A 25,670-nucleotide genomic window follows, 5' to 3' on the forward strand; every position below is an offset into this window, starting at 1 on the left:
AATGAGAAGAAATGAAATAAATTGAATGGTTTTGATGCTAACTCTGAAGAAACCCTTCAAGTTAGGATGTGAACATAGTTTTAGAGACCTTTTCCTTTTTTTTTTTTTTTTTTGTTTCTTTTTTAATTTTAACCTCTCCCTTGTCCTTTACTCATAGCAACCACCTCAGGGAGGTCCCAGAATGGAAGAACTTGAGAGATGAGTAAGCGCTAGAGTAGAACTACTGGAACTGTGGGTGGATAATGGGGGAAAGCCTTTGGTTCCTCATGGATGCTCTTGCCAACCCTTTGGAGTCGTTCTGTTCTTAACTCACAGATGAAGAAACTGAGACTCCATGAGGTTGCAGGGTTTTCTTTTCCTCCGTTATTTAAGAGGCATAGGCAAGGTATCCACTTGGTCCTCCGATGCTCAATCCCAGGCCCTTATGTCATACCACTTTGCTTCTCAGAATGGATCATCCTTCTCTGAAGAATGACTGCTGTGTTTCATCCATATCTTCACCTCCTTAGTACCTGGTGCAAGACCTGGTACATCCGTGTATCTGGGACTGAGCTGATTGTCCTTCAGCCCCTGTCCCACTCTCCTGGTATCCAGGAAGACTCCAGGGCTAATGGAATACGCTGTAGAACTGGGGTAGAAAGCGATGTAGCTGTGCCCTAAAATGGAGGGGATCTGGGCAATCTCAAAGTTGCTGAAGGTTTGGAGTATTAACTGAAGGAGATAAGGGCAGAAGATGAATTTATACTACCCATGTTTTAAAAGCCTGTGGTATTTTGCCTTCTTACAGTTGTTTATTCTGTATACTGGGTGTGTCTTTCTTGTGGTACCCAGCCTTCTTAGCATTTCTGTGCTTGCTTCTAATCCTGTCTCCCTGTCTTTCTCCATCCTGGTTTCTTCTTCTGATACTTAGCTGGGACCCTTCCCTGAGGAAAGCAGGGTTATTTTAGAGTGTTGTCTCTTCTGGCCCTCCATTTCTCTTCGGGTTCCCATTCTTTCTTCCCTTCAGGTAGTCTGATCTCCGAAGCCTTACTAGTGACCCATTCCCATTACTTATTCCACCTCAGCTAACTGTATGTCTTCCACCTTGTGTTTTACACACCAGAACATGAGAAAAAGTGAATCTAAAACCTATACGAAAATAAGGGGGAGAGTCATGGGTTGGGGATCGGATTAGTTCTTCAGTTTTAGGGTCAGAGCTCATTAAGGTACCTACTTCTTGGGTTTTCTTTATTTTTTTTAAGATGTTATTTATTTATTTGACAGAGATCACAAGTAGGCAGAGAAGCAGGCAGAGAGAGAGGAGGAAGCAGGCTCCCCGCTGAGCAGAGAGCCCGATGTGGGGCTCGATTCCAGGACCCTGGGATCATGACCTGAGCCGAAGGCAGAGGCTTTAATCCACTGAGCCACCCAGGCGCCCCTTGGGTTTTCTTTAAATAGCCCTTTGACTCTTGATGGCCTCCTGCATACCTGCCTGTCGTCTCACCTCTGACTACTCATTGCATGGCAGAGGTGTTTATGGCTTCAGAATGGACTTTTAATATTAACTTTGCCAGACTTAATTATGAGGGATGTTGGTCACAGAAAGAATCATCTAATGTCTGTCAAAGCAATTAAATGTTTACCAATCAATTCTTTAAAATTGAATCCCCAAATATGACATTTTGTTACTCTGAAGTGATGAGATTCTGTCAAAGTCAGTTATAAATGTTCTTTGAATTATATGTCATTTGGTTTCTCCATGGACTTGTTAGCTTTGATTAGGTCTTTGACGGGACTGGACTACACTGCGACTTCCTACCATCAGTTGGTGAAGTTTTGTCAAGAAGCCTAGTTTTATTTTTTAGAAAGCAGTTTGTTACCAAGCTTCGTAAGTCTTAGCCAGAAGCTAACCCTTTGAATGAGGCAATTGTGATAAGTCTCAGCAAGACACTAGTATTGTAAAGTGGGAAGCTGTTGAACAGGTTCCCAGAAATCAATTAATTAATGGGCCTTTGTGGAACAGCACTGAGGTGGTGAGCTGTGAGGGCTTCAGAATATGTGTAAAGTGTGTCCATTCCTCCACAAGTAGAGAGAGTTCATCCTCTAGTGTGACCATAACTTGGTGTGGGGTCTTCCACTCTGGATGGCCCCAAAGCCTTGTTTACTGTGCTTGGTTTAGAAATTTATTATAGGGGCGCCTGGGTGGCTCTGTGGGTTAAGCCTCTGCCTTTGACTCAGGCTGCCTTTGGCTCCTGGGATCAAGCCCTGCATCGGGCTCTCTGCTCACTGGGGAGCCTGCTTCCCCCTCTCTCTCTGCCTGTCTCTCTGCCTACTTGTGATCTCTGTCAAACAAATAAATAAAATCTTCAAAAAAAAAATTTTTTTTTTAAATTTATTATAAGAACTGAAACTACCAAGTAGCTCATTTTCCAGTCTTTCTAAGAAGAATATATATATCAGCTAATCAACAGATTCTCTCCTGATAGGAAATTATCTGGAAATGGATGATCAAAATAGTTACCATTAGGGGCGCCTGGGTGGCTCAGTGGGTTAAAGCTTCTGCCTTCGGCTCAGGTCATGATCCCAGGGTCCTGAGATCGAGCCCCACATTGGGCTCTCTGCTCAGCGGGGAGTCTGCTTCCTCCTCTCTCTCTCTCTCTCTGCCTGCCTCTCTGCCTACTTGTGATCTGTGTCTGTCAAGTAAATAAATAAAATCCTAAAAAAAAAAAAAAACAGTTACCATTAAGTCCTGATGGATGTCTGGCTCTTCATATATATTATATTTCATTTAGGCCTTAAAAGAACTCTCTAGAGGGAGGTATCATGGCCCATTTTGCAGATAAGAATACCAAGGCTTAGAACAATAAGCAACCTCTGAGTGAGGAGATTAGTGAGGCCTAAAGTCTTAACTCTCTTTTTTTTTAATTTTTTATCGGGACACCTGGGTGGCTCAGTTGGTTAAGCAGCTGCCTGTGGCTCAGGTCATGATCCCAGCGTCCTGGGATCGAGTCCCACACTGGGCTCCTTGCTCGGCGGGGAGCCTGCTTCTCCCTCTGCCTCTGCCTACCAGTCTGCCTGCCTATGCTTGTGCGTGCGCTCTCTCCCTTTCTGTAATAAATAAATAAAATCTTTTAAATAATAATAATAATAAATAAATAAAATTTTTTATCATTTTATTAACATATAATGTATTAGCTCCAGGGGTACAGGTCTGTGAATTGCCAGTTTTACACACTTCACAGCACTCACCATAGCACATACCTTCCCCAGTGTACATAACCCAGCCACCCCCTACGTTGCCTCTCAACTTCCTCATATCAGGGAGATCAAATGATAATTGCCTTTCTTTGACTGTAAAGTCTTACTCTCTTTAGTCTATCATGGTCCCTTGGTTTCTGGGTTCCCTATCCCGCCTGAGATTTTGGTGTCTTGGTTGTCCTATTTCCAAAGATAGGTTATCTGAACACCTAAATCTACCAAAGCCCAATTTTAAAATGTATAAAAGCAATGTATTAATTTTTCCAATTTGCCACAATAGATTTTAGTGCTTATCTCTGTGGGTTGTGGGGTGAAAGAGGTACCGGTGACATAATGAAAGAGGTGAGCTAGAAGTAATGAGTCCTGAAATTCTAGATTCCAGTGGGAAAACACAAAGGGCCGTGATTTGTGATCTCCAGATGTTAACTTCCTCAGCGTTTCATGTTGACTCTCTGATTTTATGCATGTAACCTCCTGGGAATGATACCTATTGCCATAAAATCTCAGTGATCCAAAGATAAAAATCGGTTTGTGAAATATTTGGCAAGAAACTCCCCATTCGTTTTACCATTAGGGAAAGTGAGACATGGGGGCTCTCTGATGAGGCTGCCTGATGGAGTGGATGAAGTATTTCCATAAATTCCCATTGTACTAGGGATTATTTTCCTCTCTGCATTTCAGCTAATAACTCATCACAATGCATCCAGCAAAAAGTCATTTGTTATTCAACTTTTCAACTTAACTTTCTCTAAACAACTTGCCTTCAAATACTCATCTCAACAGGTTTCGTATTTTGTTTTTATTTTCCTTCACTTTAAATATTTTCTGTATTTCAGGGGTGCTCAGTGGTGCAGTCAGTTGAGCATCCCTCTCTTGGTTTTAGCTCAGGTCGTGATCATAAGGTCTTGAGATCGAGCCCAGCATAGGGCTCTGCACTTAGAGTGCAGAGTCTGCTTGTGAATCCTTCTCCCTTTGCCTCTTCCCCCTACTTGTGCACGAGCTCATGCACGTACTCTCTGTCTCTATCACTCAAATAATCTTTAAACTGGTAAGAACAAGTACTACACTTGTTAAAAATCAATAAATATTTTCTGTGCTTTGGATAACTAGCCCCATGTGTTCCATTTCTGTATTTTCTGATTGCCTTCTTAGCCATATTGCCCTTAAAACTACAGCTCTCATACCTTTTTGTATTGCTACTCTAGGGATACATCACAGAGCAGGGTGGAGAGTCCATTTTCAGGGAGGCTTTTCTGCAGAGATGATCGTGCCTATCCTGGTTGCATTATGGTTTCTGTGACCTCTCTAATTGGAGAAGTGGGCAGCACAGGAGATAGATTTAACTCTGTTTTTTAGATCACTTGTAGAAGTCCACATTCTGCATGCATTTCTTCAATGCCAACTTACTTCTTCTTAGCCTGACTTCTGCTCATGTTGCTTGATTGAAAAAATGTCCCCTCAGCCCCACTAGTGGGACTCATGACCCCAATAACTGACCTAGCTGAGTTTTGTTCTCCCTGCACATCCTTAGCTGTTTTGACACAATCCTTGGAGAAACTACCCTCTTTTGACTTTCCCAATGTTATGTTCTCTATATTTTATGCTTTAGTTTCCATTGGTTGCTCTCTGGTTGCCTTCATAGTTTTCTTCTGGCCTGTGTGGTAGGTGAGCCCTAGTGTGCCAGCCATTCTTCCCTGCTGTTCCCATGCAGCCTTGGTTTCTCATGTTAGGCTCCCTCCCTCCTAAGCTGGAGCTGCTCATAGATAGCTCTATTAAACAGCTCTACATGAATGTCCCACCATCTGTTTTGCCTTCATCATCTTGGGCTGCTATAATAAAAACACCACCTACTACTGGGTGTAAACGAGACATTAACTTCTCACAGTTCTGGAGGCTATAAAGTGTGCAAAGGTGCCAGCAAATCTTGTGCCTGGTGACAGCCCACTTTCTGGTTTGTAGATGGCCATCTTGTCATTGCATCATCACACAGCCAGGAGAGCTCATCTTTCCTCTTTATTTGGGCACTAATCTCTTGCCTCAGGTCTCTACACGCTCCCAATCTAATTATTTCTCAAAAGACCCAGTTCCAAATACACTCACATTAGGGATTAGGAATGTCAATGTACGAATTTGGGAGGGATACAGACACTTAATCCGAAGTACTATGAAACTCAAAATATCTAAAATTCACTTCATTGGGATACCTGGGTAGCTCAGTAGGTTAAGTGTCTGAATCTTGATTGTAGCTCAAGTCATGATCTCAGAGTCATGAGATCTGAGCCCTGAGCTGAGCATGGAGCCTGCTTAAGATTCTCTCTCTGCCTCTCCCTGTGCTCCTACACTGCCCCACTCGCATGCTCGCTCTCTCTCCCAAAAGAAAAAAATTAATAATAATAATAAAATTTATCTCATCATTTTTACCCCAGACCAAGCCTGCAACCCGATCCACTTCCAAATTTTCATCCAAGGTGCCATCAGTGTCCTACAGAATAACAGTGGCTTAACCATCCTTTTTCCAACACATGTCCATCGTAAAGCTCTGCCTTCATGAATCACTCCTGTCTTTACTTTCCTCGTACCCATACCACCCTGGTTTAGGCCTTTCTGCCTTGGTTCTAGTGGGTCTAGGACTAGTGGGTCCCTATTGGATTCTCCATCCTTCCAGGTCCCCTTCATAGAACGCTGCTTGAAAACCTTCCCAGAGTATTACTTTGCACTTATGAACCTTTCTCTCAAGTTCAGAATGAGGTATAATGGTGACAAACTGTCAGGGTCGCGCCCCTAAGATGGCGCAGGCTACATAGCCCGAGCAGCACGGACAGCCTGAAAAACATCCGCCCTGGCCACACATGACCTGGTGCTCCTCACATCAACACCGCATGCCACCACTGCCTACGAGCCCCAGATACCTCCTGTTCACGTGAACACCTCTGTGATTGGCTGTATACCTCCTGTTCACGTGAACACCTCTGTGATTGGCTGTTATGCCCTATATAAGGCAAGGGAACTTCCCCGCAGGGGAAGGAGAAAGAAAGGGAGGAGAAAGATCGAGCAGGGAATAAACAAGAGCTTGTGCATGGAACTGTGTGTGTTGGTGTTGCATCATCTCTGCAGGCAGGGAGAGCGCAACAACAAACTTAACAAGAACCCTTCACTGGCTTCTTGTGCAATGGCCAGACCCTTCCCATTCACTGCCACACATTTCTCTAAAGTCTGTATAATGTCCCTCCACACTTCATCCATGCTGGATAAAGACAATTCCCAGTGTGTCTAGTCTGCCTCCATGAAGAAGCCCCTGCAAACCAGAGTACTCATTGTCCTCCTGATAGCTTAAATGCTTCCATGCATTCATTGACTCATTCATTTAGATACCACTTACCTGCCTAGAATATAGCTCTGCACACCTTTGTACTTAACTATTTTTTAAAAACCCAACTCAGGACCAGCTTTCTCCAAAAGTCTTAAGACCATCTGGCCCTAAATTATCCCTTGGTTAATTGTCTACCCATAAAGGTCTATAATGAGGGTGACTGGGCAATTTATCATCCAGACCAGGACATGGTAGACAGTGGAAGGAGTATCATCATTAATAAAGCCACCACAACAGGAATGTACCAGAACCTCTCTGGAAAAGCAAGGACACTGTCACCTACCCTATAGCCCATGTGTCTTTACCACTTCCCATTTGGTCCTTGGCACTTACTACCTTGTATTGTTGTTCATGCTCTAATGATGGTGTCCTGACTCCCCAAGAAGTCTGTCCTCAAAGCTCTTCCTTCATGCCTTACGTATTTCCTCACATTCCCAGAACCCAAAGCTTTGCCGTCAATTTTAGTAGACACTAAATCCTGTTTAGTTGTAATGCTGGTAGAAATCATTACTTAGCTATTTTTATCTTCTATTTGGGAGGTGGTTTTGCCAGAGATATAATTAAATTTTAATTTTTCTGTCTAATTTAGCTTATTGACATGTGTATGCAGAACTGTGGTCCAAGTTTCCAATCTCTGATTGTGAAGAAGGAATTCATTAAAGATAGTCTCGTTAAGCTGCTCAACCCCAGATACAACTTGCCATTAGACATTCAGAATAGAATCTTGAATTTCATTAAGGTAAGTCTATTGTATGCCTTATGGGTTGGTAGACCTCTAAGATTAGAGCCCTAATTATGTACCTTGCAATCGGTTTGGTGATCCTCTACAAACCTAGGATCAAACCAGGGAGCATTTTACTCTTTCATTTTCCAAGTCATGATAATTTCTTGGTATGGCATAGTGCCCTTTTTCTGAGGAATTTGTAGTTATCTCCCTACTTTCTCTCAGTTTTTATCTTGTTCATGTCAGGTAAGAGAGTATTGTGTACATTTATTTGACATACATGGAAACTGTGTTCTAGAGTACACAACGGACTGCTTTTCAATTTATTTGGTAAAGGAAATACTGATGCTATTTTAGAATCTGTCTATTAATTGTGGATTCAGTACAGTGAAGAAAATAATAAGTACCTATTCCAGGCTTTCTTTGAAATTCTAAGGCATGGGAATTTGATGATTTAAAATATATTGTTTTTCTAGTCTCTGAAAATGTACATTTTTGTCCTTGGCATTCAAAACCAGCTTTCTCTTTCTGAGTAAGATACATAATTGTCAGTTTCTCATTTTCTGTCACCAGCTTAAAAATTCTGTTTTGATTTGTTACTATTTTAACTCTGGAACCATCTCTTGAATTCAGACTTGGTCTCAAGGTTTCCCAGGAGGTGTGGATGTCAGCGAAGTGAAAGAAGTGTATCTTGACCTTCTCAAGAAAGGTGTTCAGTTTCCTCCCTCAGAGGCAGAGGCTGAAACAGCGAGACAAGAGGTAGGACACCTTTCTTGGGCTCATACTGAATCAGATAGTATATGCTGTGAGTCTTCTCTCTTTGAAAGGGACAGTCCTACCTCTGTCCATTCTAGGCAAAAAGGTAAATTTATGAGAAGGCCATTGCCATATCTTCTAAAATAACCAAGCCACAAGAAGGTTGGTGTTAGCTGGATCTTTGAAACAACAGAGAACCAACCACTCAAATGTCTTACGACTTGTCTCTCATTACAGACCAGCTTGCTCCACATAGTAGATAACATAGATCTTAAATTGTCATGTAAGATCTCTAGCTTTTTCAGATTCCAAGCTCAAAAATCTTGGAAAAGGGACCAACCTAGGTTGGTTTCCTACTTCTGAACAAATTAACTGAGGTCATATAAGAACATGATGGCTCCAGGTGGAAATCATTTGTAAGAGCCAAGGAGGGGACAATTTTCAAAGGAAAGAACTCATGCTAGACAGGCAGGGATCTCTACCATGGGGAGTCGTGTATTAAATAATAATTTTTGCAAATAAGGTTCTGAACTTATAATACGTTGAGTACTGTTTGTCATTCGGCTCTTAACTCTGTAATTTATTTCCAAAATGTGAAAACAGTGATTCTTCCCTTGTGTAGATCAGTGAATCCTGCCTTGATGGAAAAGCAGTTCAGGTGTGTACCAGAAGTCTTGATCTTTGTGGAGGCCTTGTCCAGAAGGCTCACACTTCTACTTGTGCAGTCTCTTCCCTGGCCCCTAGGCACCTGCCCCAACCTCGTAACTTCCATGAATCTGTTCACAATGCCCCTTTTAGTCTTTCTTTCAAGACAAAATATAGGAGTGGTCTAGGACCTTGTTATGTGATTTGGGGTAATTGAACTTCTCATTTTTACAAGACTTCTAGGTGACTTCTGTGGACATAATGTCAAAACCTTGGCCTGAGCCCTGTGCTTCAGGTTCTCTGCTCAATATTGTCAATGAGGCATTGACTTTGAGAAGCACTCATTAGGGGAGAAGGAGGTGTCTTTCCAGTTGTGGCCTAAAAAGACTTGACATGAATTGACTTAGCATTTCTTTTTAAAAACCCAAAGAAAGGGCAGCAATAATCTCACATGGCAGTTTATAGATCTTTGTTCGAAGCTAAGAGCACTTTATTAAATTATAATTTAGTTACTAATTCTAACAGCCACCTTTTATTGAACACTTACATATTATGGGCACATTAATAGCACTCTTCTCAAAAAATTCTGGGCAGTTTGCACACTTGACCCTGGGCTGACACCCTCTACCCAAGACCTTGGGTTGAGAGAAGTGATTGAGCCATCTGAATGGAAAAACTGGGCTTGGGGTGGCTGTGTTCATTCCAGTAGTAATACTTCCATTTCACATTAATAGGCCACTCAGATCTCCTCGAACCCATCAACATCTATTCCTACAGCACCAGCTCTTTCTTCTGTTATTGTTCCCAAGAGCTCTACTCTCACACTGGTCCCAGAACAGGTAACAACAGTGACAATTATATATATTGACGACCCTTTCTAACTTACCAGCACCGCATATACAGTTTATTTCTTCTTCTTTTTATTTATTGATTGATTTATTCAAGAGAGAGCACAAGCAAGCATGCGTGTAGGGGGAAGGGCAGAGGAGGAGGAACAGGGAGAATCCCAAGCAGACTCCCATGCTGAGCGCACAGCCCGATCTCACAACCCTGAGCTTAGTCTCACAACCCTGAGATCATGACCTGAGCCTAAACCAGGAGCTGGATGCTTAACCAGCTGAGCCACCCAACTGCCCCTACAGTTTGTTTATTCTTAACAACGTTAGGAGGTAGGGGCACATTATTACTTTCACTTTATAGAGGAGAAGATTGAAGCTTAGTATATGACTTAATCATCATTCAGTTCAAAGTCGAATGAATCCTTTGGATTCTGTCTGATTCTAAAGCCCAAGCTCTTAGCCATTGTCCTTGGCTAGTGGCTTTGTCTTTGTGGAGACTGGGCTGTGGAATGGATCTTGTGTCAACCAGCTGATTCCTGTTGCTTTCCATAGGACTGTCTGTATCTCATTTCAGGGAGCTCAGTAAGTGGTAGCCTTATTACTGGCATTAATTGTGCCAACTGACTTACATTTACTTTTTTTGTTTATAACTGTTTATCAGAGGTCCAGCTAATCAGTTATTTTTTTTTTTTAAGATTTTATTTATTTATTTGACAGAGAGAAATCACAAGTAGATGGAGAGGCAGGCAGAGAGAGAGAGAGAGGGAAGCAGGCTCCCTGCTGAGAGCCTGATGCGGGACTCGATCCCAGGACTCTGAGATCATGACCTGAGCCGAAAGCAGCGGCTTAACCCACTGAGCCACCCAGGCGCCCCAGCTAATCAGTTATTACTGATGCTTATTTATGTTCTGCTCTGAAGGAACTGCCATTTAAGACTTTGTATTATTATTCATATTCTATAAAAATTCATGTGATTGATTCCTCTTAGAATTTAATGCAAGAAGAAAAAAAGTGTTTTTCTCTTAATTTTTTTTCTTCTTTTCTAACACCATGGGAAGTAGAAAATGTTCATTTTTCCCCCCTTGGTTTTGCCACTAATATTTGCCATTTTGTCCAGGTTCCGACTATAGTCACCTTTTCCCTTCTCCATATTGATTCTAATCTGACTTTTTTCCCTTTCACTTTTAACTTTCTTAGCGCATATTTCTAGCATGAATCTAGAGATTTGTTATGTAAGATCTCAAATCCTTTCAGAAGGTAACAAATTGTACGTTTATTAAACAATTAGATACTTAAATAAATTTGAAATATTAAATTCGGAAAAGTCTTTTTTCTATTAGAAAATATCTCCTTGGTAGCAGAAAACAAGGTAACCATTCTTCATGTCACACTTGTGATTGTGTTGCTCCCCACAGATTGGAAAGTTGCACAGTGAATTGGATATGGTGAAAATGAATGTGAGAGTGATGTCCGCCATATTGATGGAGAATGTTCCTGGGTCTGAAAACCGTGAAGACATAAAGCTTCTACAGGTGTGGTATGATTTCAAGAACAGTCACACAGTCTTTTTAGGTGTCTTCTATCTCAAGGCTCTGAGAATAACTTTAATATTGTCTAGTTAATCTTCGGTGATTTCTAAACTTAACAAGGAGATGTGAGGAGGTCTTCATCACAAATGTAATTGTTACTTAGGCATAGTTCTTAATCTCTCCCAATAAATGATTTAACAATGTCTTGGTCATATATAATCTCTGTTAGTCGCTGTTTTAAATATGCACAAGTTGTCTTTATATCCATCCACTCAACAAACATAATGAGTAACAACAATGGTGCTAAGATATAGAAGTGAGGAGGCTGAACTAGTCCCCAAGGAACTTATGTCTAGTGAGCAAGATAGTTTTGTCAACAGCCAGTTTAAATTAAGTATTGTAGATGCTGACATAGAAATTTGTTTATCATGCATTGGGATCAGGGGGTGGGGGTACAAAGAGAGTGGTGAAGGATTTTGGAGAGGTTAGATGAAGGCAGTACTCACTCTGTGGAAGAAGATATGAACAGTGCATTTGTACCTGTATGTGCATGTGAGGAAAACCACTGGTAGTTCATTATTGCTGAAACCATGCCCTCCTAGACGTTTCCCTGTGTCTGTATATCCCTCTAATAATTCTAATTCCCAATTTAAATTTTTTTCTTTCTTTTTTCTTAAAGATTATTTATTTATTTATTTGACAGAGAGAGAGAGAGATAACGAGAGAGGGAACACAAGCAGGAGGAGTGGGAGAGGGAGAAGCAGGTCTCCTGCTAAGCAGGGAGCTGGATCCCAGGACTCTGGGATCGTGACCTGAGCCAAAGGCAGATGTTTAGCGACTGAGCCACCCAGGCACCACCCCCCCTCCAATTTTAAATTTCAGAACACACTTTAACACATTAACTTAGAGGGGGGAAAATCAGTTTCTAAGTCTTTTTCTCCAGACCAAGTTACAGAATTTTATCTTATTTTTATATTTCTTTGACTCCCACTCCCCACTGCTCATGCTGCTGTTCCCGTTCCTTTAACTTCTAAGACTATTAATAGGTAACATTGTTCTTAATCATTGCTTACTTGAGAAATAAATGGTAAAAATTTCGTCTTTCAACATTACTACTTGAATATTCCTGCTATGTCATTGAATCACTACTAGTGGTAAACTTGGAGCATTTGCATGTCCAAAAGTGTCTTTTTGCTGCCATATCAAGTGCTAATAGTTTGGCTAGACACAAAATTCTCAGGACAAAATTCTTCAGTCCTTCCAAATACTGCTCCATTGTTCTCTTACACCCAATGGTGCTGATGAGAAGTGTGAGTTAATCTGATTCTATAAAAAGTATTTTATAAAAAGGTTTTTTTTTCTTATGGCATTTATGAGTTTTGTTTACCTTAATATTTCTGAAATTTCACTATATGTCTAGGGATATCTGTTTATATGTGCCTGTGTGTGTTCCCTTTATTGATCCTGCTTAGAACATGATAGGCCTTTTTACCCTATTCCTGTCTGGGTATTTTTATTCTGGGAAATTCTCAGCTTTCCAAGTATTTCTTTTCTACCATGTCCCTTAATATGCAACTTTTCTTAGATGACAAAGCTTCCAGTTGTATTTTTCTTCTCTCTCAAACATTTTTTAAATACTTTTTCTCTTCATTATTTTGTGTTGTAGTTCTAGGCAATTTTCTCAATTTTATGCATTTCTCTGAAGTTTTCACATCAGTTTGTCTCTTCAGCCCTTCCCATGAACATTTTATTTCAAAAACTATGTTTTCTCAGGGCACTGGAGTAGATCAGTCAGGTAAGCATCCAACTCTTGATTTTGGCCCAGGTCATAATCTTGAGGTGGTGAGATCCAGCCCTGCATGGGGCTCCTCGCTCCGAGGGAAGTCTGCTTGAGATTCTCTCCCTTGCCCCTCCTCCCGCTCTTTTTCTCTCTCTTTCAAAAAAGTAAATCTTTTAAAAAATTGTTTTCTTAAAGTTTGGATTTTTGTAACTTTTTTTTTCATGGATATGCCCTCTTCTTCTGTCTTTCTAAGGATAGTAATTATTTTTAAGTTGCTTTTTCCATTTGCTATATAGATTCTCATTTCTTGATTGCAAATTCTTTTTTTTTTTTTTTTAAAGATTTTTTTACTTATTTATTTGACAGAGAGAGAGAGGGATAACAAGTAGGCAGAGAGGCAGGCAGAGAGACAGAGGGGAAAGCAGGCTCCCTGCTTCCGAGCAGAGAGCCCGATGCGGGACTCGATCCCAGGACCCTGTGATCATGACCTGATCTGAAGGCAGAGGCTTAACCCACTGAGCCACTCAGGCATCCCGATTGCAAATTCTTAATCACTTCTTTCAGTTACGTTCCTTAGGTATGTGCTGGATTGCTGATAGTGAACTCATTTGTGGATGCAATTCCCTGGCATCAGCCTGCATTCTGTGTGACACAGCTCACCTGTGCCCGTGGGGAGGACACTCGCAGCGGCCTGTGCTTGGTACCATTTTCAGAGTGTGCGAGATTGGCAGGGGATCATGCTGGATGGGACATGTTGGTAGCTGGTCTTCTGAGTTATATACTTCCTATCTTTCGTTCATGCTACCAGTAACTGGAAGTAATACCCCATGTCTCTGACCCAAACATGACTCCCACCTGGCAAGAGATACTCCTGTCTCAGCTCTCTGGTCTCAGATGTGGAGAGATGCATGGGCCTGCTTGTCCTGCCTGGTTGTTTCACAGCCGTCCCTCAGCTCTCTCTTAGCTGCCCCTTGTGCGATTTTGTTCTAGCCTCTGTAGTCTCTGGGCGTGGCGCATCCATCCTTCATTTTTCTATGATTTCTGCCGCAGCACTCCTTGTGGGCAGTCTTCAATGTCATGGGTTATGCTTTCCCCTCATCCAGGAGTTAGCAAACTGTGGCCAGTGGGCCACATGAAGGCCTTGGTCTGTTTTTATGCCACCTATGAACTCAGAAGGTTTTTAAATTTTTAAAATGTTTTTGTAAAAAAAAAAAAAAGTTCATGGGTGTCTGGGTGGAGGAGGTCAGGTCATGATCTCAGTGTCCTGGGATTGAGCCCCTCATTGGGCTCCCTACTCAGCAGGGAGCCTGCTTCTCCCTCTGTCCCTTGCCCCCACCCCCACCACCGCCGCCACTTGTGCTTTGTTTGTCTTTCTCTCTCTGTTTCTCTTGCAAATAAATAAAATCTTTTATAAAAAAATTCATTTTGGGCACCTGGGTGGCTCAGTCAGTTAAACAACTGTCTGCAGCTCAGGTCATGATCCTGGGCAGATTGAGTCTCCCATCGGGGTCCCTGCAAGAGCTTCTTCTTCTTCTTCTTCTTTTTTTTTTTTTTAAAGATTTTATTCATTTGGGGCACCTGGGTGGCTCAGTGTGTTAAGCCTCTGCCTTCGGCTCAGGTCATGATCTCGGAGTCCTGGGATCAAGCCCCGCATCAGACTCTCTGCTCCGCAGGGAGCCTGCTTCTCTGTCTCTCTCTGCCTGCCTCTCTGCCTACTTGTGATCTCTCTCTGTCAAATAAATTTTTTAAAAATCTTTAAAAAAAATAAAAATAAATTAATTAAATCTTTAAAAAATTTTTAAAAGTTCGTGTCTTAAGCTATATCTGTGCAGGTTCACTTCCAGAGATTCCTAGGGAGTCAGATAAACCTCTTAAGGAACCTGCACCACCCCCTATGCACTATTAATGGATTCGAGTTTGTGATACCTCTCAGGTACCCAGAGATAAGAAGAGGATTTAAAACCACAGCTTGAGAACATAAAGCCCCAAGTGAGGAGTGGTCAGATCTGGTCTGTACAGGTAATTGAGGACTTTCTACTCACTGCAATGGCAGAAGGGAACCCTAAAGGGGTAGAAGCTGAAGGACACTATAACTCAATAAGAGGGCGCCTGGGAGGCTCAGTTAGTTGAGCGACTGCCTTCAGCTCAGGTCATGATCCCAGACTTCCAGGATCTCGTCCTGCATCGGGCTCCCAGCTCCTTGGGGAGTCTGCTTCTCCCTCTCACCTTCTCCTCTCTCATGCTCTCTCTCACTCATTCTATCTCAAATAAATAAAATCTTTAAAAAAAAATTTTTTTTAAAAGATTTTATTTATTTATTTGACAGAGAGAAATCACAAGTAGACTGAGAGGCAGGCAGAGAGATAGAGAGGGAAGCAGACTCCCTGCTGAGCAGAAAGCCCGATGCGGGACTCGATCCCAGGACCCTGAGATCATGACCTGAGCCGAAGGCAGCGGCTTAACCCACTGAGCCACCCAGGCGCCCTAAAAAAATTTTTTTAAATAAAAAAAAAAGTAACTTGATAAGATTTTTAAAAGATTCATGTGGTGATGTTGAGATAAGTTCTAAAGAAGTAATACAAAATTCTAGGAAACAGTTGAAGACATCATTTACCACTTATCTTATATTACATTCTGTGTGTGGGAAATGACCTCTGTGGTCAAATAAGTTTGCAAAACTACCTATTATATTTCTCCTCCTGGAGGTTCATAAAGCTTCTTAGTATAGTAAAGGTCCCTCAGAGTCTTTTTTACAAATGTATTTGACCAGAGACTCTACATTGCTGAGCATGTTGGCGTCCTATAGAACATCAGCATAATATGCCTTGAGAAACAAATCAATATTTTAGATCAGAAGCTTTAAGTGTATTACTTTTAGAGTATTTTACAATGGAACCTCACCTCATTTTGCTAAGGAATCTTGGGTTTCTTGACTTTGGACAGATCATTTTATCATCTTTGGACTTTGTTTCTATATGTATAAAATAAAGAGCTAAGAGGATACTTAACAAAGGTAGTATTAATATATCCAATTAGGAGACTAAAAGGAAAATTAATCATTAAATACAGTTCCTATGTATTAATCCTTTTTAAAAAAATCTTCCGCTGGGGCACCTGGGTGGCTCAGGTCATGATCCCAGGGTTCTGGGATCGAGCCCCGCATCAGGCTCCCTACTCCACGGGAAGCCTGCTTCTCCCTCACCCACTCCTCCTGCTGTGTTCCCTCTCTCACTGTGTCTCTCTCTATCGAATAACTAAAAAATCTTTAAAATTTAAAAAAAAAAATCCTCCACTGAAGTTTTTATGGATAATACATTTTTTAAAGGTTTGTATTTTTATTTATTTTTTTAAAGATTTTATTTATTTATTTGATAGAGATCACAAGTAGGCAGAGCAGCAGGCAGAGAGAGAGGGAGAAGCAGACTCCTTGCTGAGCAGAGAGCCCAATGCGGGACTTGATCCCAGGACCCTGAGATCATGAGCTGAGCCGAAGGCAGAGGCTTTAACCCACTGAGCCACCCAGGCGCCCCTGCTTTGTTTTTGTTTTTAAAGGTTTTTTATTTATTTGACAGATGGAGATCACAAGTAGGCAGAGAGGCAGGCAGAGAGAGAGGGAGAAGCAGACTCCCTGCTGAGTAGAGAGCCCGATGTGGGGCTCCATCCCAGAACCCTGGGATTGTGACCTGAGCCGAAGGCAGAGGCTTTAACCCACCATGCCACCCAGGCACCCCTACGGATAATAAATTTTGTGACTCCTGATGTATAATAAGCATGTTAACTAAAATTTAAAAATTAAACATCAAAGTAAGACCATGGGATGAATAGTATTTTTCAGAAATGGCCACAGCAGTATTTCCAGTGCCACACGGGCTTCCCTGGCTTTCCAGAGCTTCTAAAGTGACATGATTTGTGACTTTTCTCCTCTCTTCATCCATCTGTGGCAAACAGTCCATCATTAAAAATGTATGCTGAAACATCCCCTTTAAATACACGAATCCAGCTTTATACTGTGTGCCATCCTGGAGAACACAGAAATGGTTTTTGGGCCAGAGTCTTCGGGTACAGATGTTTGATTGCGTTTTGCAAGGATGATGCTAATATGCTGTTTGGATGCCAGCACTTAGGGCTCCGTGTTGCCTTGAATAATAAGGAGACTTGGGGTGTAAATCAACATTAGAATACCACTCATGGGCCGTTGAAGCTGAATGCGTTCTGGCACCAGACCAGCTTGTTGTATGGATCCTACTGAATTTGTAACTTTATTTTTCTTTTTATGTTTCTCTTTAGTAACACAAAGAGATCTCATGAGGAGTGATCTTCTTACATTCTTTTCACAAGAATTGAAATCTTTTTCTTGGACACTCAATTAGTTCATAAAAGAAAACTATTTCTCTTCTCACGACACTTCTTGACATCAAGTGTGAGAGGTCCCCCCCCCCCCACCACCACCTCACATTAGACAGTTCTGACACTAACTACCCAGAGTTAGCACAGACCTCACCGGGGAAGGGCTCAGTCCTGGGACACCATCCCCACTTCAGATGCCTGTTGCAAAAATCTGAGGATCCCATACTTCTGACCAGTAAGCTGTAAACTGGGGGTTCCCAGAACCCCCTCCTTTGGTTGGACCGTTTGCTAGAATGCCTCACAGAACTCAGGGAAACATTTATATTTGCTGGTGTTATGAAGGGTACAGATGAATAGTCAGGTGAAAGATATATAGGACAAGGTCCAGAAGGCTTCCAAGAGCTTTTGTACCCAAGGAGTTGGGATGTAGATGTGTTCACCTACCTGGAAACCTGCTAAACTTCTTGTTCTGGGGTTTTGCGGAGGCTTTATCACATAGACATGTTGACCATTACCTCTAATCTTCAGCCCCTCTCCCCACGCAGAAGATGGAGGCTAGGGGTGATTGAGGCTAGCTGAGCTTCTGACTGTGGCTTTGTCTCTCTGGTGACCAGCCCTCTTCCAGGAGCCCACCAAGGGTTGCTTCATTAGAACTTAAGATGCTCCTATCACACAGGGAAGTCCCAGGGATTTAGGAGCTCTGTGTCAGGAACCAGGGTCAGAAACCAATAGAAACCAATATATATATATATATACATATATATATATATAAAACCTATATGAAATATATCTTATATTTCATATAGGTTAGCTATTAAGGTGTCCCAGCTGTGTATGGGCTTTTTTTTTTTTAAGATTTTATTTATTTATTTGACAGAGAGAAATCACAAGTAGATGGAGAGGCAGGCAGAGAGAGAGAGGGAAGCAGGCTCCCTGCTGAGCAGAGAGCCCGATGCGGGACTCGATCCCAGGACCCTGAGATCATGACCTGAGCCGAAGGCAGCGGCTTAACCACTGAGCCACCCAGGCGCCCCTGTGTATGGGCTTTTTTGATCCATCATCCCATCTTGATAGCCTCCAGCTTCTCAAAGTTAGTGTATCTTGATAGATGGGTGCTTTTCAAGCCCTGTACCTTTATTGCCTCTCCTATCCTTGGGGTCCTATATGGTTTTTCAGCCTTTGAGGGTTTCTCATTTTTTTCTTGAATGCTTAGGCATGTATGTTAAAATAGCATGATATTATATCCAGCATTTTTTTTTTTTTTAGGTATTTTGTTATCAGGAAGGTTTTCAGGCTCCTGAGTAGAATACTGTGCTGGAAACCAAAAACTATACAGCTCACTTTTTCTAAAAATTTAAGTAAAATTCGCACAATAAAGAATTAACTAGGGCACCTGGGTGACTCAGTTGGTTAAGTGTCTGCTTTCAGCTCAGGTCATGATCTGGGAGTCTTGGGATCCAGCTACATTGGGCTCCCTGCTCAGCGGGGAACCTACTTCTCCCTCTCCCTCTGCCTATACACCTGCTTGTGTGTACACATGTGCATGCGCTCTCTCTCTCACTCACGAATCTTTTTGAAGAAATAAAAAGAATTAACCATCTTAAAGTATATGCTGTAGTGGCATCTAGTACGTGCACAATGGAGCCAGAACTTTTGGAACTAGTTCCAAAAAGCAAATGCTATACCCACTGAGCAGTCTCTCCCCCTTCCTGTCTTTGCCCAGTTCTACCTACCTGCTCACTGTTTCTGTGAGTTTACCTATCCTGGATATTTTATGTAAGTATAACCATTGACTGCGTGGCTGTCGTGTTCGGTTTCTTTCACTTCTGCATCACTAACCTTGTTTTCAAGGTTCACTCATGTAGCACCTGTCAGAGTTGCATTCCTTTAGTGGATAATATTCCATTGTGTGGATATGCTGCCTCTTATTTATGCATTTATTAGTTGATGGACATTTGGGCTGCATTCACCTTTTGGCAATGAATGCTACTATGAACATTCATCCACCAGTTTTATTTTGTATTCCTGTGTTCATTTCTTTTGAGAGTATTCCTAGGAGTAGCACTGCTGGGTTGTATGGTAATTATGACTCTGGGTTTAACTTTTTAAGGGAGTATCAAACTGCTTCCGGTGGCTGTACCATTTTACATTCCCACCAACAACGTACAAAAGTTCCAGTTTCTCTGCTTCCTTGCCAACACTTGTTTTTCTCTGGGTTTTTTGTTTTGTTTTGTTTTTTAAATAAATAGCTGTCTAGCAGGTGCGACATGGTATCTTACTATGATTCTGATTTGTGTTTGCTAATGACTGATGATACCAAGCATCACTATATAGCTTTTGAAAAGGTAGAATACCTCATGTCATCCTTGCTTGGAACCATCCAGTGGCTTCCCGTCACCTTGGAATAAAAACCCTGCCTCCTTATCCTGGCCACAAAGCCCTCCCTGAGCAGCTCCTGCGACCTCTCTTTCTACAGCCCACACAGCCCTTCTCCTTGGTCCATTACACTGACCATGTTCTGTGGACACACCAAGTTTGTTCTTACTGGGGAGGATTTTGTGCTCGACCGTCATGATCCCCCTCTCTTCTAAAGGCCAACTTTTTCTCGTGACTCTGAGCTGAGTATGTCACCTCCTCTGAGAAGTCTGTCCTGAGTCCCCAGGCACTGGACTCTTGATTTGTCTCCTGCCCCATCACCATTTCATCCTCCCCCTAACTCTCAGATGCTTTTCTTGAATATTCAGTTGCCTCTGCCTTCCAGAATGGAAGCTCCACAAAAGTCATCAGACCTAGAGCTCAGCTTCTGACTCCCAGAGCAGTGCCTGGATATGATATAGTCACTCAAAAATACCTTTGATAAATTAATGTTTTCTTTCCCCAGATTTTGTGTAATTTAAAATAAAAATCTTGGGCTCTTGCGTGGCTCCATCAGTTAAGCTAACTGTCTTCCTTCAGCTCAGGTCATGATCTCAGGGTCCTGGGATGGAGCCCTGCATTTTGCTCCTTGCTCAGTGGGGAGCCTGTTTCTCCCTCTGCCCCACCCCCCACTTTGCACTTGCTCACTGCCCCTCTCAAAAAAAAAAAAAAAAAAAAAGATAAAAAATAATCTTTGGGGCACCTGAGTGGCTCAGTTGGTTAAGAGTCAGACTCTTGATTTCAGCTCAGGTCACGATCTCAACACTGTGGGATTGATCCCCGCATCGGGCTCTGTGCTCAGTGCCGAGACTGCTTCACACTCTCTTTCCTTCTCCCACTTGTTCATTCTCTCTCTCCCTCAAAATAAATAAAATCTTTAAAAAAAAAATCTTTATCCTTGCTATGAGAGAGACTGAATCCTTTTTTTTTTTTTTTTCCATTTCGATGGCTGGTTGTCCAAATAACATTTACTAACAATTCATACCATCTCCATTAATTTCGAACACTCCTTCATCATATTCTGCATTCTAATACAGGGACATCCTTCTGGAGGCTGTTTTGTTTTGTTTGATCTGTTTATTCAGCTCTGTGCAGGCATCCTACTATTTTAATGATCCTCAGTAGGTATTTTCATGCCTTTGTAGGGTTGGTCAGTGAAACAGATGGCATGCTCAATTTAGATAATTTGAGGAGAGTTTAATCAAGGTACTATTTATTCAGCAAGATATTGCAGGGTTTAGGGAAACTACAGGAGCTAGTTCACTATCCTCTGCTATTAACTAATATCCCGAGGCCTAAATAGACAAGAGGGAAGTTTTGCCAGAACCCAAAGGAAAGAATAATGGAGGTGCTTTTGGTGGAAGGAGTAGAGGGAAATATGTCCAGATGTCACTCTCCTGACTTCCTTCAACTTCCTACCAGTGGTACTGCTTGCTGGGCAGGGGACTTGGTGAGGTGATCCCTATCAGCCAGGCCCCAGGGCATGGAACAGGCCAGACTGTGTGGTTGGTGCATCTGGAGCACGAGAAGCATTCAACGCGTAGGAAAACTCTGAATTTCATTGGCTTTTCATGGCTTTTCTGTGGTCACAGTCTTATGATGCAATTTATTAATGTTAAAACCAGCCTCTGTACTTGGAATCTCTCCTGTTTTTGTCTGTGGGTGCTTACCTGCTACTAGCTCTTCTGTTTATTGGAGCCCGTTTTCTGTCTTTGTCCCCCCATCTGAGATCTGGTATGTCTGAACTCCCTTCTTGGTTCTTTCAGGCCAAACAATTAGATCCTGAAGCCCCATTACCTAGCCGGGCTCCTGCTCTTTGTGAAACTCAGAGGCGGGGAAACTATTTTGTGTAGTACATACCTTTCCCTGCGGCCATGTAGCTCGTGGGCTTTGACCTTCATTGGGGGTGGCCCCAAGATGGGGTACAAAGATTCTGAGCGGTGTCCCATCTGAGTGTTGTGATGCATGAAGAGTGTCAGCTCTGGTCACAGGGTTGAAACGTCGTGGAGCGAGTCTTCCTTGCCTCCTTAGCGTTTTACACTTGGCTTTGGGCTACTTTACTCTTCCGTACCTCTTGTTTCAGTCTTCTGTTTTTGTCTTAGTCTTCTGTAGGAGAAAGCAAGCTCTGGGGTATAACAGGAGATGGGGCGCCTGGGTGGCTTAGTTGGTTAAGCGTCTGCCTTCAGCTCAGGTCATGATCCCAGGGTCATGGGATGGAGCCTCACTTCTCATCAGGTTCCTTGCTCAGCAGGGAGCCTGCTTCTCCCTCTCCCTCTGCCTGCAGCTCCCCCTGCTTGTGCTCTCTCTTGACATCTTTCTCTCTCTGTGTCAAAAAAAGAAATAAAATCTTAAAAAAAAAAAAAAAAAAGTGCAACTGGAGAAATCCTTAGTCTAACTTAGTAGAGAAATTTAAAATCAAGTCAATCTAAAATTTCATCCTATAAGGATAATTTGTTATCAGTTTGGAGGAGGGGGGTAAAAACAGTAAAATAAAAAGCCCTCCACTGGACATTTACTGCCTCTACCATTCAGAAACTTGGGGAAGGGACTTGCAGTGTCTCTGAGACTATCTTCCTTCCTTTATGGTGACAAGTCATAGAGCTGAAGGGAGAACCTTGTTCTCCTGAACCAGTGTTCTATCCATTATACCAACTTGCTTCTCATTTTGAGTCCAGAATTAACTTTCTAGTATAGGTGGCTCACCTGTTTTTTCCTAGCTCTCTAGCTAGGTTGGAAGCAACTTAAAGGCAGTAACCAAGTTGTATGCTTTTAAATCCATACAACTATGCATGTTTATTTATAGCACATACTTTGTACACTGAATGAGTTCATTAAATTTCTTTTTTTAAGATTTTATTTATCCATTTGAGAGAGAGATAGAGCACAAGCAGTGGCAGAGGCAGAGAGGGAGGGAGAAACCGACTTCTGCTGAGCTGGGAGCCCAACCGTGGGGTTCGATCCCAAGACCTGGATATAATGACCTGAGCTGAAGGCAGAGACACTTAATCAGCTGAGCCACCCAGGTGTCCCGAGTTCATTACATTTCTGTTGAATTGAATGGATTGATGCTCTTTGTTGAAGAATTAATGATTTTAGGACAAAGGAGCTAAGGAGCTATTGAAGACTAAGGCTTTTGGGGAAACAAAGTTTTGATAATATTTGGTTAGGAAAAAGGATCAGGATTCTACTGAGTTAATGATCTTTTTGAGTATAATTTTTTTTTTTAAGACTTTATTTACTTATTTGACAGAGAGGGATCACAAGTAGGCAGAGGCAGGCAGAGAGAGAGGGGAAGCAGGCTCCCAGCTGAGCAGAGAGCCTGAGATCATGAACAGAGCCGAAGGCAGAGGCTTAACCCACTGGGCCACCCTGGCGCCCCTTGAGTATAACCTTGACCGTTAATTTATTCAGCTGATATCTGTAAGGGAAAGGACTATAAGCAAGTGTTGCTGAGAACTGTTCAGCTTTAGGTTGGGAGGGGTAGTTTTTAATTTTTTGCAGATAAAGATGTTCTCTGGAGCTCCTGCAGTCTGAATGGGGAGAACAGAGAGGGAGGAAATATGTTATGGGCTGATAATAAGAGTATCGCCATGCAGATATTATTTTGAGAGAAGGCTTGCAAGAAACACATTTCTTCCTGTTTTCTTTTTCAGGGAAGATGGTCAGGCACTTCAGTTTTTCTTTTTATCGAGTTGCACTGTGTTGCTGAAAGTGGGCTGCTTACAGTTGGAGTTGAAAGTGCAAAAGAACCTCCTTCCTTAATTCCTGAGTCCTCCCTGGAAGACTTAGAGCCATCTGGATGTCAGGAGGAGAAGCCCTTAATGAGCTCTTTTGTTTTGCTCCAAAGACTTTTGAATTGATTGTTAAATTCCCTTGAACTGAGAAGCCTACCTTTGCTTTGATATGGTATTTAAGGGGGGCAATTCCAGGGGCTCTGTGAGGGACATATGCACCAGCAGCTGTTACTCTGTTTTGACTCTCTCCCCCTCTGGTTCCCCACTTCCACAGCCCTGCAGGTGCCTGCCAGTGGGGGATCTTCTGACCCATCCTCTGGGTTCATTGGTGCTTGATCTAGGCTCTTTCCAGGTGGCGTGGCCCTCCTCTGAGACAGACATCAATTGTAGAGATCAGAGTGGGCTGGCTTTTGAAGAGGTTTTTCAAATTCTGCTCTGCAAACCTGCTGAGAAATGTGGTGTTCCTTTCATGTTTCCATTCCATCTGTCTTTTGAGAGGGCAAAGAGAGGGTCTTCTTGTGACTGGGGGCTATTGATGTTGGCTGCAAATTCATTTCAAATTAATTTCTACATTTTTGTCACGGGCATCTAACAGCCCTTGTATTTCCTTGATCTTGACATTGCTCTAGAAAGGCTGCCAGTGAGCAAGAACAATTTCATTATACTCGGTAATGGGAAAGTTCCCCTTCATCACGGGGGTTATGTTAAATGCTGTTCTTTTTTCTCTCCTTGGAATAATATTGGGTCCTGAGTAAATGTGTATTACAGGGTTGTATTAGCTATCTAGTTAACTTTCCAGTGATACTTCCTTGTGCAATCATTAATACATTGACTACCCACTACGTGCCGGACACCCTGGGGTTTCAACTTTACCGTTTCCTTTTTTTTTTTGTAAAGATTCTTTTTTTATTTATTTGACAGACAGAGATCACAAGTAGACACAGAGGCAGACAGAGAGAGAGAGAGGGGTAAGCAGGCTCCCCTCTGAGCAGAGAGCCCAATGTGGGGTTCCATCCCAGGACCCTGGGATCACGACTGGAGCTGAAGGGAGAGGCTTTAACCCACTGAGCCACCCAGGCGCCCCTACTGTTTCCTATATTTTATTTATTTATTTTTTAGATTTTATTTATTTATTTGACAGAGATCACAAGTAGGCAGAGAGGCAGGCAGAGAGAGAGGAGGAAGCAGGCTCCCTGCTAAGCAGAGAGCCCAATGTGGGGCTCAATCCCAGGACCCTGGGATCATGACCTGAGCTGAAGGCAGAAGCTTTAACCCACTGAGCCACCCAGGTGCCCCTCCACTCGTTTCCTATTTTTAAAACAACCCTGCAAGATACTTGTTATCCTTGTTTTATAGATGTGTAAAAAGCAAAACAAAACCGAATCTTAAATTTAACTAGAAAAATCCCATGTCAGGTATGCATACGGGAGTGGTCTTTGTTGTACTGAGTCTAAAGTCTGCTCTCTGCACTATTCCAGGAGACCATACGAAAGCCAAATTTAGCTTACCACCTGTCTTTGTTTCATTCGGATATGGCCAAACCTACTTATTTGCATATTACCCAAGGCTGCTTTCATGTTATAATGGCTGAGTCCGGTAGTTGTGTTCTCTGACAGAGAATATATGGTCCACAAAACAGAATATATTTAATATTATCTGGGCCTTTAAGAAAAAAGTTGGCCAAAAAAAAAAAAAGTTTGCCAACTTCTGCTGATAGTGGCCACGTCATTAGCAAATAAGACAGTTTTTCCAGCAGCAGATGGGGGTTACAAAAACCAGAGTCTATCCTTTCTCTGTCTTTATTGCTTTTTTGCTTTTCATTTCCCTTTGTCTTCTAAATGTTTTTTGTTAGGATTCTATAGAGGGTAGTGGCTTTTACTTCTGAGTCCAAATGTCAGTGACTAATGCGCTGATGGGTTTATTTAGAGATTTCCTGTCAGGACTCTTGTAATAGATGGTTAGAGATTCTAAATGGTTTTGACTGTCTTTCTTGAGGGGAAACGAGTCAGATAATGGAATAGTCTGATGATCTAGCAAGTTCTGTCACTCTCATTTTGAAGGTGTTCTTCCCTCACCTTAATGGACTGTTAATGTTTACAAATTCTATTTGGGGTGGCTTTGAAGAAATATGAGTATTAGTTATATGCTCCTCAGGCTTGCCTATAAGGATATAAGTTGTAAGGCAGCAGTTTTCAAATTGTCAGGGTACATAAGAGACACTTCAAGATGCTTACTTAAAAAAAAAAAAAAAAAAAAAAGATTCCCAGACCCTTTTCAGCTCTGGAGATTCTGAA

The 25,670-nt window shown here is 42.1% G+C and overlaps 1 protein-coding gene across 4 annotated transcripts in view; it reads left to right on the forward strand.

Annotated features, from left to right (window-relative positions):
• The window catches only part of TOM1L1 (target of myb1 like 1 membrane trafficking protein), a 56,386-nt gene that overhangs the window by 5,465 nt on the left and 25,251 nt on the right, over positions 1–25,670 (forward strand). For 3 of the 4 annotated variants that reach the window (XM_059379731.1, XM_059379728.1, XM_059379729.1), the window contains 4 exons: positions 7,197–7,346; positions 7,965–8,090; positions 9,467–9,571; positions 10,987–11,103. In XM_059379731.1, the coding sequence (XP_059235714.1) occupies positions 7,206–7,346; positions 7,965–8,090; positions 9,467–9,571; positions 10,987–11,103 (489 nt within the window). In that variant the 5' untranslated portion in view covers positions 7,197–7,205. The remainder of the gene's footprint in view (positions 1–7,196; positions 7,347–7,964; positions 8,091–9,466; positions 9,572–10,986; positions 11,104–25,670) is intronic. The other variant, XM_059379730.1, reaches the window with a different exon arrangement.

The sequence above is a fragment of the Mustela nigripes genome, chromosome 16 (assembly GCF_022355385.1).
Source record: "Mustela nigripes isolate SB6536 chromosome 16, MUSNIG.SB6536, whole genome shotgun sequence".
Classification (NCBI taxonomy): Eukaryota; Metazoa; Chordata; class Mammalia; order Carnivora; family Mustelidae; genus Mustela; species Mustela nigripes.